This window comes from Hemibagrus wyckioides, linkage group LG26 (genome assembly GCF_019097595.1).
Source record: "Hemibagrus wyckioides isolate EC202008001 linkage group LG26, SWU_Hwy_1.0, whole genome shotgun sequence".
Lineage (NCBI taxonomy): Eukaryota > Metazoa > Chordata > Actinopteri > Siluriformes > Bagridae > Hemibagrus > Hemibagrus wyckioides.
The window spans coordinates 14342431-14356326 of NC_080735.1; the positions used below are offsets into that span (position 1 = coordinate 14342431).

Genomic DNA, 13896 nt, shown 5'->3' on the forward strand with positions numbered 1-13896 from the left:
AAAGACTACAGCATGTCTGAAGACTTTAGTCACCAATAGAACTACTTTACATATGTAAATACGCAGAACATCAAGGCAAACTGTTGTGTAAACCCCAACATTATACCTTTTGGTGTGGTTGTGGTTCTTCCCCAAACTGTTGCCTCCTCACCCCAACATCTCTGACATCACTAAGCCTCGTAGCTGATGGTTGAATGATCACAAATCTCCACCGGTGGAAAATGTAGTGGAAAGCATCCACAGAAGAGTTGGAGCTTATTATATCAGCAACTGCACTATACACTGTATCTACAAATACTATAGGGCATGATGCCGAGGAGAAAAATTAGTGGGAAAAAAATTGAAAGGTTATGTAAAGGTTCCTCAGCAATTTGGCAACGATTACAATTTTTCTATTTACTAACAAACTAAAAACGTCATACTCAGCACCTTTAACCAATCGTTTCTTTGTTCCATTCTCAGCGGCACTAAGAAAACTAAGATAACTTGCCTGGTTTGTGCTGTGGCACTGCCACTAGAAACAATTGACAATTGACACTAGAGACTCCTTCCACTCTTTATAGAATGTTCGACTTCTCGGAATGAACGCATTCAAATCAACGCGATTTGTCTTGCAGTAAAAAGATCGGCAAGAAGAAAGATAAGAATAAATGGTGGGAGAAATCTAAATCACCTTATTTTGCGAGCTGAAAAGTGAAATCAGATCGCCGACAAAAACCATTAAATATGCCCTTCGGATTAGTTTCCATATTAATGTCGAGCTGTCTGAGGAATGAGTTTCACTTCTCCAAAACCCCAACTGCCTCCCTCATGTCATGAGGAGGTGGAGGAGGAGGAGGTGGAGAAACGATATCAGCACAAAGAGGAAAGGATGTGGTAGAGCTTTCTTTATAGCTTCAACCTGCCTTGGAGTAATGTCTAGTCGAGATACATGAGAGCAGCAATTATAACCATAAGGGAGGGGGCAACATATACACGTAGAGGTATATATAGACAGTGTGAGAAAGTGAGGCATGTCTGAGTTTGAGATGCACAAGGAGCTCTGCATTGCCTGATCAGAGGAATAAGCTGATGCTCAACTGCTTGGTAAGTGTGATTTTTTGGGCTTGGGAATAAAAAAAAAAAAAGAAGAAGCTAAATTTCAAATGCTAACTAAATATGTATCAGCAAAATGACTATTACATGTAATAGCTTAATAAACTGCCAATAAATAAACCTGGATCATTTAATTTTTGAGGAAAAAACAGAAATCAAAAATACAAATTAAATAATTAACTAATTATTCTTATTATTTTTTTAAACCAAATGTTTTAAGGAACCTTTCTGCGCTAACATAATTGATTATGGATGTTCAGCTTTTTTTCTGGCATAAGGAGTTTTTGTGGTCATGTATACGTGCGAGTGACTCGTAAACCAAAAGAATAATCAGTTTGTCGGTGACCGTTACTAGTAAACATGAGTAAATAGTTTGTTGCCATGTGTAAAAAAGACCTTTTCAAGGGGGAAATACCATACACGTTCTCTGCCGTCACTGAGTGGGCATCAGTTTGTGATCATTTCAGCATTTATCTCATTCTATAAGACGGCACTGTGTGTTCGGTCGCTTTATACAGGGACGACAATTTCCATGTAATTCAGGTAATGTACAGAACTTTTTACAGAACTAAATTCAGCCTGCTTTTTGGAGATGCGTTTTCTGTAGATGTTTCTTTATCGGCACTCAGCCTTGTTCCTGCCTGTTCGTTAGCTTTTATTTTTCTACTATTTTGCTTTGTATAGGATGTACTGGTGATGGAGATGTCATTCGTCTGGTAAATACTTTTGCATGCGGGATATTGTTGTTGACTACATTCTTTTAAAAAAATGTGTGTGGAGGGGGGAAAATATGTATGTTCAAAGCTGTAATCTGTGAAAGTGGGTTATTTCCTTTGAAGCTCTACCCTTAGTCCTACTAACAGATTATCTTTTTAATTCCGCCATGCTTTAGGTTCTGGAGGAAAACTTTGATAGCCGACAGAAACCAAATGCAGAAGCTTTACGCAATCAAAAGCTGATTAAACATAGAAAAGTACAAAAGAGCTCATCCTACTCTTACAAAAAAAAAATAACAGAACGCAGTAAGGTTTCTTTGGGTGGTTAAAAGTTTCAGCTTTCTAAAAATGGATTTCTGGAGTTTACATCTGTATAACTTTATATTATTTTAAATAGACAGAATGTAAGTGTGTAGACTTTGTTTTGCTTCCAAATTTAAACTTACAATCCAAATTTCCCTTTCCGATTTCAGTCTCTTGATTTACCAGTCTGTGACGATGTCTGAACTGGCGAACTCCACCTGCACCAACCTATACTCCCACTATCAAGTGGCACGTGTGCTAATGCCACTGGCCTACTCGATCATCTGTCTAGTGGGACTGCTGGGAAACGGTCTGGCGCTGCACGTCATTTACACCAAGATGACCAAGCTAAACTCCAGCACGCTGTATTCAGCCAACCTGGCCATGTCAGACTTGCTCTTCTGCATGGCGCTGCCGCTGAGGGCCGTCTACTACGCCCTGGGCTTCCACTGGCCCATGGGAGAGGGACTATGCAAGGTCGTAGCTCTGCTCTTCTACCTCAACTCCTATGCAGGTGTTAATTTTATGACCTGCCTCGCTGTGGATCGCTTCGTTTCTGTAGCACTACGGCCGAAGTGTGCGTGGCTCAGAAAAATACGGAATGTAAAGATCATTTGTTTGTTAATGTGGGTGCTGGTGTTGGCACAGACGTTGCCGTTGCTGGCCATGCCCCTGACTCATGAGGAGCATAATGGCAAGATTACTTGCATGGAGTACCCTAATTTCGAGCAAACTGTCCAAGGCTTACCTTATATGCTGATCGGTGCTGTGGTTTTGGGCTATGGGATCCCACTGGGGACAATCCTCCTGTGTTACTCAGCGCTCTCACACAGACTGCGGCTAGCTGCCCAGTCCAACCGCCTGACCGAACGATCCGGAAGGACGCATAAGGCACGGTCGGTGATCGCCGGTGTGGTGCTGGTGTTTGTCGTGTGTTTCAGCCCGTACCATATAGACCTGCTCCAGTACATGATCCGGAAGCTTACGTACAAGCCGGACTGCGAAGAGCTGCACTCTTTCCAAATCTCTCTGCACTTCACCGTGTGTCTCATGAACTTCAACGCATGCCTCGATCCATTTGTTTACTTCTTTGCCTGCAGCGGCTACAAGAAAAAAGTGCTGAACCTGCTGAAACGCCACGTCAGCCCGACGCTCTCCAGTGCACCACCAAGTTCACGTGACAGCTCAGGAACTCATGAACAACAAACCCACTTAACCCACCACAACAGACACCTCACCCTAAATGCCATCGAGAAAAATTCCTGAACCACCACACACCTCGTGGCAGGCTTCGGACTGGACGTATTATCTTGACATGTGTCTGAAATGACTGTGACCGATTTGTACTGTGATTTCTGAAGGCAGAACTCACATGAAGGGTTTCCTCACACCAAAACAAGTTCTCATACATAGATTTCACAACTTCAAGGAAAACTTTAACTGCTGTTTTAACCACTTGTCGAGTGTCTGTTATCTTAGTTTACAACCTTGTGCCCCCACAGGGGGAACTTTCACCAAAATAAAAAGAGACTTTCCTTTGAGAAAAGGGATCTAGTAGAAACTCTGTTAGGAAGGCTGAGCCATTCACAGAAACTGAGGGGAGCTGCAACAGTAGATCTTTCCATTATAGTATGCTAAGACTAGAGGAAATGTCAATGTACACATATCACATGCATTTAATATGTACACAGTATGCATATGTATAATGTATAAATGTGTCCTAGCAGTAAACATCAGTGATTAAATTCTATATTTATTTTGATCAAACAGATGTCAACGGTATGGGATTTCTGACAGGAATATACTGTATACTCTATTTTATGTACACAAACCACTAGAAAAGCTCAAATACTAGATCACTTTTTTTTTTTTACTTTTAATACAGCATTTTCGAGTCATCTGCGATCTTATGGTGTCTCATATTATCCAAACCCAAATGACATGAAAGTTCATGAAGCAGTTATTAGTGATCCTATCCAGCTTCTTAGAGGACAGCCATGTGCATCTGCATCACCCCTGTGAGTGACTTTTTCGCCGTCCCATAAGCCATGAATTAATGTCAAACCACGCTACTTTAAATATAGTGCAACACTGTGCAAAATACGTCTGTTTAGACACTTGCTTAAACACGAGAAATTAGCCGGTTTTGAGAAATGTATTCAGCATCTGTTACATCAAGTCCCGACGAACCTTCTTAAGCAGGCGTAAGCAAAAAACATAAGCATGCTGTTATCTCTCATGAAGTCGAGAACTAGGACATGTTTGCTTTTTTTTTAAATACCTTTCTTTTTATGACGGATGTGGTAGCTTAGTGGTTAAATTGTTAGACTTGTGAAAAAGGTTGTCAGTTTGAATCCTGGGTCCATCAAGCTGCCACTGCTGGGCCATTGAGCAAGACCCTTAACCCTCAGTTGTACAAAAACGAGATAAATTGTAAAGCCCCTCTGGATAAATGGGTCTGCCAAATATAAACGTAAAACGTCACTGGAATTACTAGGATAATGAAGCTAACTAAGGGTCATAGTGACCAGTTTAGCATCAGATGAGCTGTGTGTGATGAGCACCGTCTTTAGGTACCTTTACAAAAATACACACTTTTAACACTATTTTGAACACAAGTTTTAAAATAGTTATATATAACTCAAATAAACACCAACAATAGTAATTAAATTGGTCATCTGTGTGTAATTTTTCTACAGTATACGTGTAGCTTATAATTGTTATTAAGCCTCTTATTCAAACAAGTGATTACTATTTTATTTAACAAAAAAATAATGAAAACAAAATCCAAAGCTAAGCAAAATTCGAATATTAACCCTTTTGAATAAGGACTAGCGACGGCAAACTTTTGTGTTACGGAAAAGTAACACACACACTGGTCATTGCTTACAGGACCACAGTTTTTCTTGGATTGGATCGATAACGCTTAGCTGTCAAAAACAGCGTTTTGGAAAAATGGCTCTATTTTTTAACCCGTCAAAGTGGAACCAAAGTATTAAAAGCTGCTTACATTACAGAAAGACAAACATTTATCGGTTTAATGGTGAAAATAGGTTTTAAACGATTTCTGGGGTGGGCTTTAATGCGTGTTTTTGTGGTGAAATGTGAGGCTACTGGTGCGCCATTCCCTCCGATGTGGAACAGTAAATCAAACCTCAATTTATTCAGCCATGACCAAAGCCGACCAAAGCCATCAGAAGCATGGGAAAAAGCTCAAATCATGGGTTTTAAGATTAAAAGTTGGGGTAAAAACACGTAGGCAGGGGAAAATTCTGACGGAAAAGAAAAATAAACCACGGTTTTATCAAACTGAACAATCATTCTAGAAGCAAAAGGTTTTTCTCAGCACTCAGCAAGAACGGTAAAGAACGATAGCGCTTTCTCTCACACAGCGCACTCAGGTGGTACAGACACATAACTGCATGATGTTTCTAAGTAATAACAAGGTGAAATATTTAATAACAAGATTAAATGTGTAGATGTAGTTAAAGGAGAAGTTCACTTCCAGAAGGAAAATCTACAAATAATTTACTCACCCCCTCGTCATCCGAGATGTTCATGTCTTTCTTTCTTCAGGAAAACTTTTCGGGATTTTTCTCCAGATGGTGGACTTCAATGGCGGCCGTGAGTTTGAACTTCCATAATGCAGTTTAAATACAGCTTCAGAGAGCTCTAAACCATCCCAGCCCAGGAAGAAGGATCTTATCTAGCCAAACCATCGGTCATTTTCTTTTTAACCACGAAAGCTCGTCTAGCACTAGCTCTGGGATGCGCGTCCAGGTACTACGTAATCACGTCGGAAGGTTACATGTGATGTAGGCGGAGCTACAGACCCAGTGTTTACTAGTGTGGAGAAGGGGGAGCGCTCCGAAGTTGTTGTGTGTGGAATAACTCAAAGTTAAACAAAAAACTGACACAACGACATATAACTTCCTTCTCCATAAAAGTATATAATTTTTTATTTTTCTAAGAAAACGACCGATGGTTTGGCTAGATAAGACCCTCCTTCCTGGGCTGGGATGGTTTAGAGCTCTCTGAAGCTGTATTTAAACTGCATTGTGGAAGTTCAAACTTGCGGGCACCATTGAAGTCCACTATATGGAGAAATGTTTTCCTCGAAAAACTTCATTTCTTTATGACTGAAGAAAGAATCTTGGAAGACAAGGGGGTGAGGAAATTATTTGTAGATTTTCGTTCTGGAAGTCAACATCTTTAATATCCTAAAGCAAAAACACGAACAAACTAACAAAATAAACCTGGGATAAACCCGATCGCTGTGATCGATCAAACGGTTGTTGACTTACAGTCCGGCTGGCAGCACGTCCACCTGCAGGTCAAACAGGAAGTGAACGGCCTTGACTAACAGGAAGTCCAGAAATCCAGACAGAACCCAGGTTCCAAACAGGAAGGACTAGCATCAACACATGTGAACACAAGAGGGCACGTGAGTCACAAGAAAATCCTGAGGTGAAATAATAAAGAAACCAAGTTTCAAAGAAATCCAGTTTTTATTAATTTGCCAATTAGAAACGCCTCCAATTCTGTACTCATCCTGTTTCTTTTACACCAGGACACATGGAAACGCTGGCTCTTGTAGCTTATGATGCTTTAAAAACACTTGATCAGGTTTTTTCCAATTAATTATGCTGGCTCATGTTACTGATTCATAAAAATGTGTTGAAAGCTGAAAAGCTTCACAGTAAGAGAGAGAGAGAGAGAGAGAGAGAGAGAGAGAGAGAGAGATGATTGCGAGTGTACATGCATGTAAGTTTATGTAAGTGAGTGTAACTGATTAGTAAACAATGAGCTTGGTTCAAATGTCCTGCTTCCCACACCTCACACCCATGCACATGCACTGCTGATCATTCGAGTGTAAATACCTGAAGCAGAGAGACGTAGGCTGACGTGAACGCGCGCTTCATCAGGTGTAATCATTAACCCAGGTGCCAGGCTGGAGCAAGAGTTTTACTGCTACACATGGCTATTAAACACGATGATGCGGAAAGACTTACGGTGAATTTGCGACTGCCGAACCGCCTCTCGAAAATGCGAAAGTTGTAGATGAGCAGACTGCTGCAGAACGTGTCCTTTACATCCAGACAGATCAACCTCCCACACAGCAGCCTCCATAACTACAGTGAACATGAAACACACACACACGTGCACAGAGGCACAGACAGAGGGGCACAGACAGAGGGGCACAGACGGGGGCACAGACGGGGGCACAGACAGAGACACACACACAAACACAGACAGAGGCACAGAAACACACGAGCACAGACAGAGACACAAAGACACAGACAGAGACACAGATAGAGGCAGAGACAGGGGTACATGCAGGGGCACACACAGAGGCACACACAGAGGCACACACAGAGGCACACACAGAGGCACACACAGAGGCACACACAGAGGCACACACAGAGGCACACACAGACACAATTTCAGCTGAAGTTTCACAAGTTTATTTAGACTTTAATACCACTCAGACGTGTAACTGTGACATCTAATGCTGTGGTAAACATACACTAACACACACACACACACACACACACATGACTAAAGGATGAGAGCAGCTGTACACTGACCTGTCTGTGGTGTGTGATCCCCTGCAAACTGTAGACAAACAGCTTCTGGTACTGAGGCAGAGCCACAAGCAGCAGCACAGTGAAGGCAGTGGGAAGCAGCAGTAGGCTTTTCGACACTGGGGCTTTATCTGTTGGACACACACACACACACACATCATATTCCTGACAGGATGGTCAAAATAATGGCCCCCATCAATTAACAGTGCAGAGTAAGAAAGCACATTTTGGACAGCATGCACATCTTGTTTTTGGTTTGATGGAAGAACAGAGAATTATCCCTTTAATACGACTGCTTAAGTGCCGTCACTAACACATGGTGCCTGTGATCTAAATAAATACATGGAGACTGCTGTGATTTTCATTCTCTGTTAAACCTGGGAAAGAAGCTGTAGGAAAAATCACAAAATTGTTCTAAACTGTGCAATGTGGAAGGAAGAAGGGTGGAAGGAAGAGTGGAAAGAAGGAAGACTGGAAGGAAGGGTGAAATAAATGGTGGAATGGAGGAAGGAAGGAGGGAAGGAAGGAAGGAATGGTGATAGATAGATAGATAGATAGATAGATAGATAGATAGATAGATAGATAGATAGATAGATAGATGGATGGATGGATGGATGGATGGATAGATAGATAGATAGATAGATAGATAGATAGATAGATAGATAGATAGATAGATAGATAGATAGATGGTAGATGGATGGATGGATGGATAGATAGATAGCTAGATAGATAGATAGATAGATACACAGTTAGATACACAAACAGTCGTGATAGATAGATAGATAGATAGATAGATAGATAGATAGATAGATAGATAGATAGATAGATAGATACACAGTTAGATACACAAACAGTCGTGATAGATAGATAGATAGATAGATAGATAGATAGATAGATAGATAGACAAATAGTCATGATAAATAGATAGAGAGATAGACAGATAAATGGATAGATAGATAGATAGATAGATAGATAGATAGATAGATAGATAGATAGATAGATAGACGGGTGAATTAATAGATAGATAGATAGATAGATAGATAGATAGATAGATAGATAGATAGATAGATACACAAACAGTCGTGATAGATAGATAGATAGATAGATAGATAGATAGATAGATAGATAGATACACAGTTAGATACACAAACAGTCGTAATAGATAGATAGATAGATAGATAGATAGATAGATAGATAGATAGATAGATAGATAGACGGGTGAATTAATAGATAGATAGATAGATAGATAGATAGATAGATAGATAGATAGATAGATAGATAGACGGGTGAATTAATGGATAGATAGATAGATAGATAGATAGATAGATAGATAGATAGATAGATAGATACACAGTTAGATACACAAACAGTCGTAATAGATAGATAGATAGATAGATAGATAGATAGATAGATAGATAGATAGATAGATAGACGGGTGAATTAATGGATAGATAGATAGATAGATAGATAGATAGATAGATAGATAGATAGATAGATACACAGTTAGATACACAAACAGTCGTGATAGATAGATAGATAGATAGATAGATAGATAGATAGATAGATAGATACACAAAGTCATGATAGATAGATAGAGAGATAGACAGATAAATGGATGGGAGAATTAATAGATAGATAGATAGATAGATAGATAGATAGATAGATAGATAGACAAACAGTCGTGATAGATAGATAGATAGATAGATAGATAGATAGATAGATAGATACACAAACGGTCGTGATAGATAGATAGATAGATAGATAGATAGATAGATAGATAGATAGATAGATGGACGGATGAATTAATGGATAGAGAGATAGATAGAGAGATAGATAGTTGGATGAATTAATAGATAGATCGACGGGTGGATGGATGGATGGATGGATGGATGGATGGATGGATAGATAGATAGATAGATAGATAGATAGATAGATAGATAGATAGATAGATAGCAGACTGACAGCTGTAGTACAGAATGAATGACAGCGCAAAGCGCCGCGTCCTAAATCACACTCTGCCCTATTAACCAGTGCAGCTCCTTTTACGGCCTACAGTATCTATAGTAACCACACTAGCGTGCTCTTTAGTCACCCTACACAGTGAGCTCACGCGCTTTTAGACACAGCCCCTGTCTCAGCGCTGTCTCTGCCTTCACGCTAAAACCGCACACGACATGGAAGAGACTTTAGCTTTACTTACACAGCCCTCTGGACCCGGTAGTGGTGAACATTGTGCTGGCTACATGCGCCAAATAAACAAGAAACTAAAAGAGCCCGGCTACACAAAGGCACTGTGTTTTATAGACAGAAACTTGATAAAGTTAAAGGGGAAAATCGGGTGTAGGAGGTAGACGGGGAAATGGTATCCAGAATGGCAGCCGGCGAGGGACAAACCTCGTCAATGAAAAAAGAACGCGTTTTTCGAAGTTTGAAGGGTTACGGCCATGGTTACGGCTAGAGCAAAATCTCGCGCATGCGCAGATAAACGAGCCCCGTGAGAACAGTAGATAGAAAAAACCCCAAACTAAAATAAATCTGAAATAAATTGCACCATGTCCACTTTATAAATGCTCAAACAAATGAGAAAATATATTATTAAATTATTAGGGTTGCAAAATTCTGGGAATTTTCAAGGCCGGAAACTTTCTATGGGAATTAACGGGGGATATGTGGGAATTAACGGGAATTAATGGGAATAAACTCGGAATTTGCAAAATTAGCCTATAACAGGGAACTCAAATGTAGTTGAAAAAAAATATTATTTATTAGTATAATACATATTTATATTATGCAACCTTGAAAATGCGCTCAACATTTTGAACGCGTCTATATTTAATATATTATGAATGCTGTACAGAATATATAGTGAACAGTAGCTTATTCTAGACTATATACTACTGTGTTACGTCTTGTTCCATTGTTATAAGCACTAAATACAACTACAACAAGGAACTAAAACGTATAAAAAGTCTTCCCCGAGTCATTAGGAAGAGTTTATACCTCTACATGTTTACTGAAGGCTGCAGTACCAAAATTTGGCCACACGATGGCAGCACAAGCAAACTGACAGACACGTACCAAACCGTGCCAAAAATTTCCTCAACGTTTGCATTTGGTTCCTCTTTTAACATTATTGGGAACCTTTTCACAACGTTCTGGGAACATTCCTGTAACATTCTGGGATCTTTAGATACAGCATTGTCTTAGGTTTTTATGACTACTGACAAAGAACGTTCTCTAAAGGCTGCTTTTAGGTATTTCAGAACATTTCTCAAACATTGCCGTAACATTCTCTTATAGGAACAAATATCTACAAACTAGACAAAGGTGGGTTTTAATATTTATTTTTGCATTCATGCCATTAAAATGTAATTTCATGCTGAAATAAAAGTGCTGAAATGTTGAAAGTGTGGGCTAGGTATTTATTTTTTGTAGAGCATGTGGAATTCTAGGCTTTTCCATAAGCGAGAATGTTTAATAATAATAATAATAATAATAATAAAAATTATTATTATTATTATTTGTAAATGCAACTTTTGGCTATTATTATTATTATTATTATTATTATTATTATTATTATTATTATTATTATTAATAATAATAATAATAATAATAATGATACCACTACTACTACTACTACTATTTATTTATATTATTTAATATTTATTAATTTATATTTATTTATATTATTATTTTCATTATTTAGTAATTATTATTATTATTATTATTATTATTATTATTATTATTATTATTATTATTAATAGCCAAAGGTTGCATTTACAAATAATAATAATAAAAATAAATGAATAAATAAATGAATGAATGAATAAATAAATAAATAAATAAATAAATAAATAAATAAATAAATAAATAAATAAATAATAATAATAATAATTATTATTTTTATTATTATTATTATTATTATTATTATTATTATTATTATTATTATTATTATTATTATTATTAGTATTAGTATTATTTGTAAATGCAACCTTTGGCTAATATATCAGTTGTCATATAACCATTAACATGAACATCGTGTTTTAAAATTCCTGGTGCTTTATTCAACACATTCCCAGAACGTTAACCATAAGAGGAACCTTAGAGAAATTAACATTCCGTGTGTTTGCTGATCAATTTGTCATGTTACGTAGCACTGCATTGCCTCTCTCAGGCTCAGCATTATTTTATTTTTTTTTGCCAGAATTTATGATGTGATATCTTTATCACATTTATATAATTGTAAAAAGCTCACACAATCACCAAAGTGTCCTTTCCCATTCTTAGCAGTAACCGTGCCAATAACTAATACTTTCATAACCTGTCCAAAAGCCAAAAATGTACTTTCAACTTCCACAGTATTTAAAACCAGAAGGAAAAAAGCTTCCACCCGAGACTGTGAACACGGAGGAGACAGCTTTATAAAGCTGAAATATTGATGGTTATATTCTGAAACATTCGGGCTAGGTTTTGATTTAATGGCTAAACCATATACTCCTAACCGTCCAAATCCTCAGCTATGCTGCTAGGAGTTACCACACGTTGTGTATTACTTTGAAATACTATTTAGTCAGGAAATATGCAGTTTGGGATGGAGCCAATAAAAACAAGATGGCCTCTCTTTTGGAGTTGACTTTGAAAGCCACAGCGACCAGCTGCTTCAAAGAAAAAAGGAAAAAAACGGCAGAGCGCCAAACATCAAGCTGCCTACAGCGAATGAAATAATATAGGTGTTTTGTTTGTTCCCCACCACTGGCTTTGAGATAAATGAGTGTGTTTGTGTAATGGCCATCTGGTAGGGATGTGAGACGTGTTGCGGGTTTGCAGAAGCTAATCGGCTAATTGGACACAATAGTCAGTGACTAATGGAGGCACGTGAAGGCAGCCAGCTGGAAGTGGTGAACACAAAGCAGGCTTTACTATAACTGCTGTTAAGCTGTGGTTAACTTACTCAATACTGGATTAGTGTAGTGTGGGAGAGACCTTCCGAGGTGTGTGTGTGTGTGTGTGGGTGTGTGTGTGAAATGTGTGACTGATATTTGAAACAGAAAGCTCGTATGTACAAGGGAAAGTTGTGTCAGTGTGTGTGTGTGTGTGTGTGTGTGTGTGTGTGTGCGCGCCACACGAAGTTGCCAGACACAACCAATTAATCACAGTGAAGTTTTTCACCACGATGCTTTATACTGTTTACGTCTTACTCCGTTACTATAATTAAAGTAAAACCCCAAACATTCTTCATCTTCATCTTCATCTCCGTTCACCGTTTCTGTGGTGTAGGTGTAATTACTACAGATAAGACACTTCAACACCTGCCCCTTACTCACTTCTAATCAATGTCTAAGGGGCAGTTGTTTTATTGAATTATTCCTTTAAGTATAAGCGGTCATGGAAAAACAGAGCTAAAGACTGCTTAAGGACCTCGGAATGAGACGTAATGGAGACATGACAGAAGACGATACACGTTATTTGGACTTTTCCTTCCTTCCTTCCTTCCTTCCTTCCTTCCTTCCTTCCTTCCTTCCTTTTGCTCTAACTCTATCCATCCCATTCCATATCCTTCCTTCCTTCCTTCCTTCCTTCCTTTTGCTCTAACTCTATCCATCCCATTCCATATCCTTCCTTCCTTCCTTCCTTCCTTCCTTCCTTCCTTCCTTCCTTCCTTCCTTCCTTTTGCTCTAACTCTATCCATCCCATTCCATATCCTTCCTTCCTTCCTTCCGCTCTATCTCTATCCATCCCATTCCATATCCTTCCTTCCTTCCTTCCGCTCTATCTCTATCCATCCCATTCCATATCCTTCCTTCCTTCCTTCCTTCCTTCCTTCCTTCCTTCCTTTTGCTCTATCTCTATCCATCCCATTCCATATCCTTCCTTCCTTCCTTCCTTCCTTTTGCTCTATCTCTATCCATCCCATTCCATATCCTTCCTTCCTTCCTTCCTTTTGCTCTATCTCTATCCATCCTGTTCCATATACTTCCTTCCTTCCTTCCTTCCTTCCTATCCCAATCTCTATCCATTCCATTCCATATCCATTCCAGCTCATAGTGCCACTTGTTGGATCTCGTCATTCCATCTTTCCGTCTCATTTCTGTCCTTCCCATTTCTTCATTCCATCGCTCTGTCTCTCCTCTGTTCTTATTCATCTCTTTACTCCATCTCTCTGTCTCTCCTCTGTTCTTATTCATCTCTTTACTCCA

General features: G+C 38.9%; 2 protein-coding genes across 4 annotated transcripts in view; one reads left to right on the forward strand and one right to left on the reverse strand.

The window, feature by feature from the left end:
* ubac2 (UBA domain containing 2) overlaps window positions 1–10104 on the reverse strand; it is a 28034-nt gene extending 17930 nt beyond the window's left edge. Inside the window, exons 1-4 of one of the 2 annotated variants that reach the window (XM_058379855.1) lie at window positions 9900–10104; window positions 7703–7830; window positions 7127–7246; window positions 6419–6525 (exon numbers count right to left, since the gene is read on the reverse strand). In XM_058379855.1, the coding sequence (XP_058235838.1) occupies window positions 6419–6525; window positions 7127–7246; window positions 7703–7830; window positions 9900–9930 (386 nt within the window). In that variant the 5' untranslated portion in view covers window positions 9931–10104. The remainder of the gene's footprint in view (window positions 1–6418; window positions 6526–7126; window positions 7247–7702; window positions 7831–9899) is intronic. The other variant, XM_058379854.1, reaches the window with a different exon arrangement.
* On the forward strand, window positions 874–4539 carry gpr183b (G protein-coupled receptor 183b). 2 transcript variants are annotated; one of them, XM_058379852.1, is made up of 2 exons: window positions 874–1086; window positions 2285–4539. In XM_058379852.1, exon 2 carries the CDS (start codon window positions 2310–2312, stop codon window positions 3378–3380), a length of 1071 nt encoding a protein of 356 aa, XP_058235835.1. In that variant the 5' UTR covers window positions 874–1086; window positions 2285–2309; the 3' UTR covers window positions 3381–4539. The 2 variants fall into 2 exon arrangements, with proteins under 2 accessions (XP_058235835.1, XP_058235836.1); XM_058379853.1 differs by lacking the exon at window positions 874–1086 and adding an exon at window positions 1330–1638.
* Window positions 10105–13896: the final 3792 nt, after the last annotated feature.

Coding starts and splice junctions, on each gene's coding strand:
- gpr183b (XM_058379852.1), top strand. CDS start 2,310: ATGTCTGAACTGGCGAACTCCACCTGCACCAACCTATACTCCCACTAT.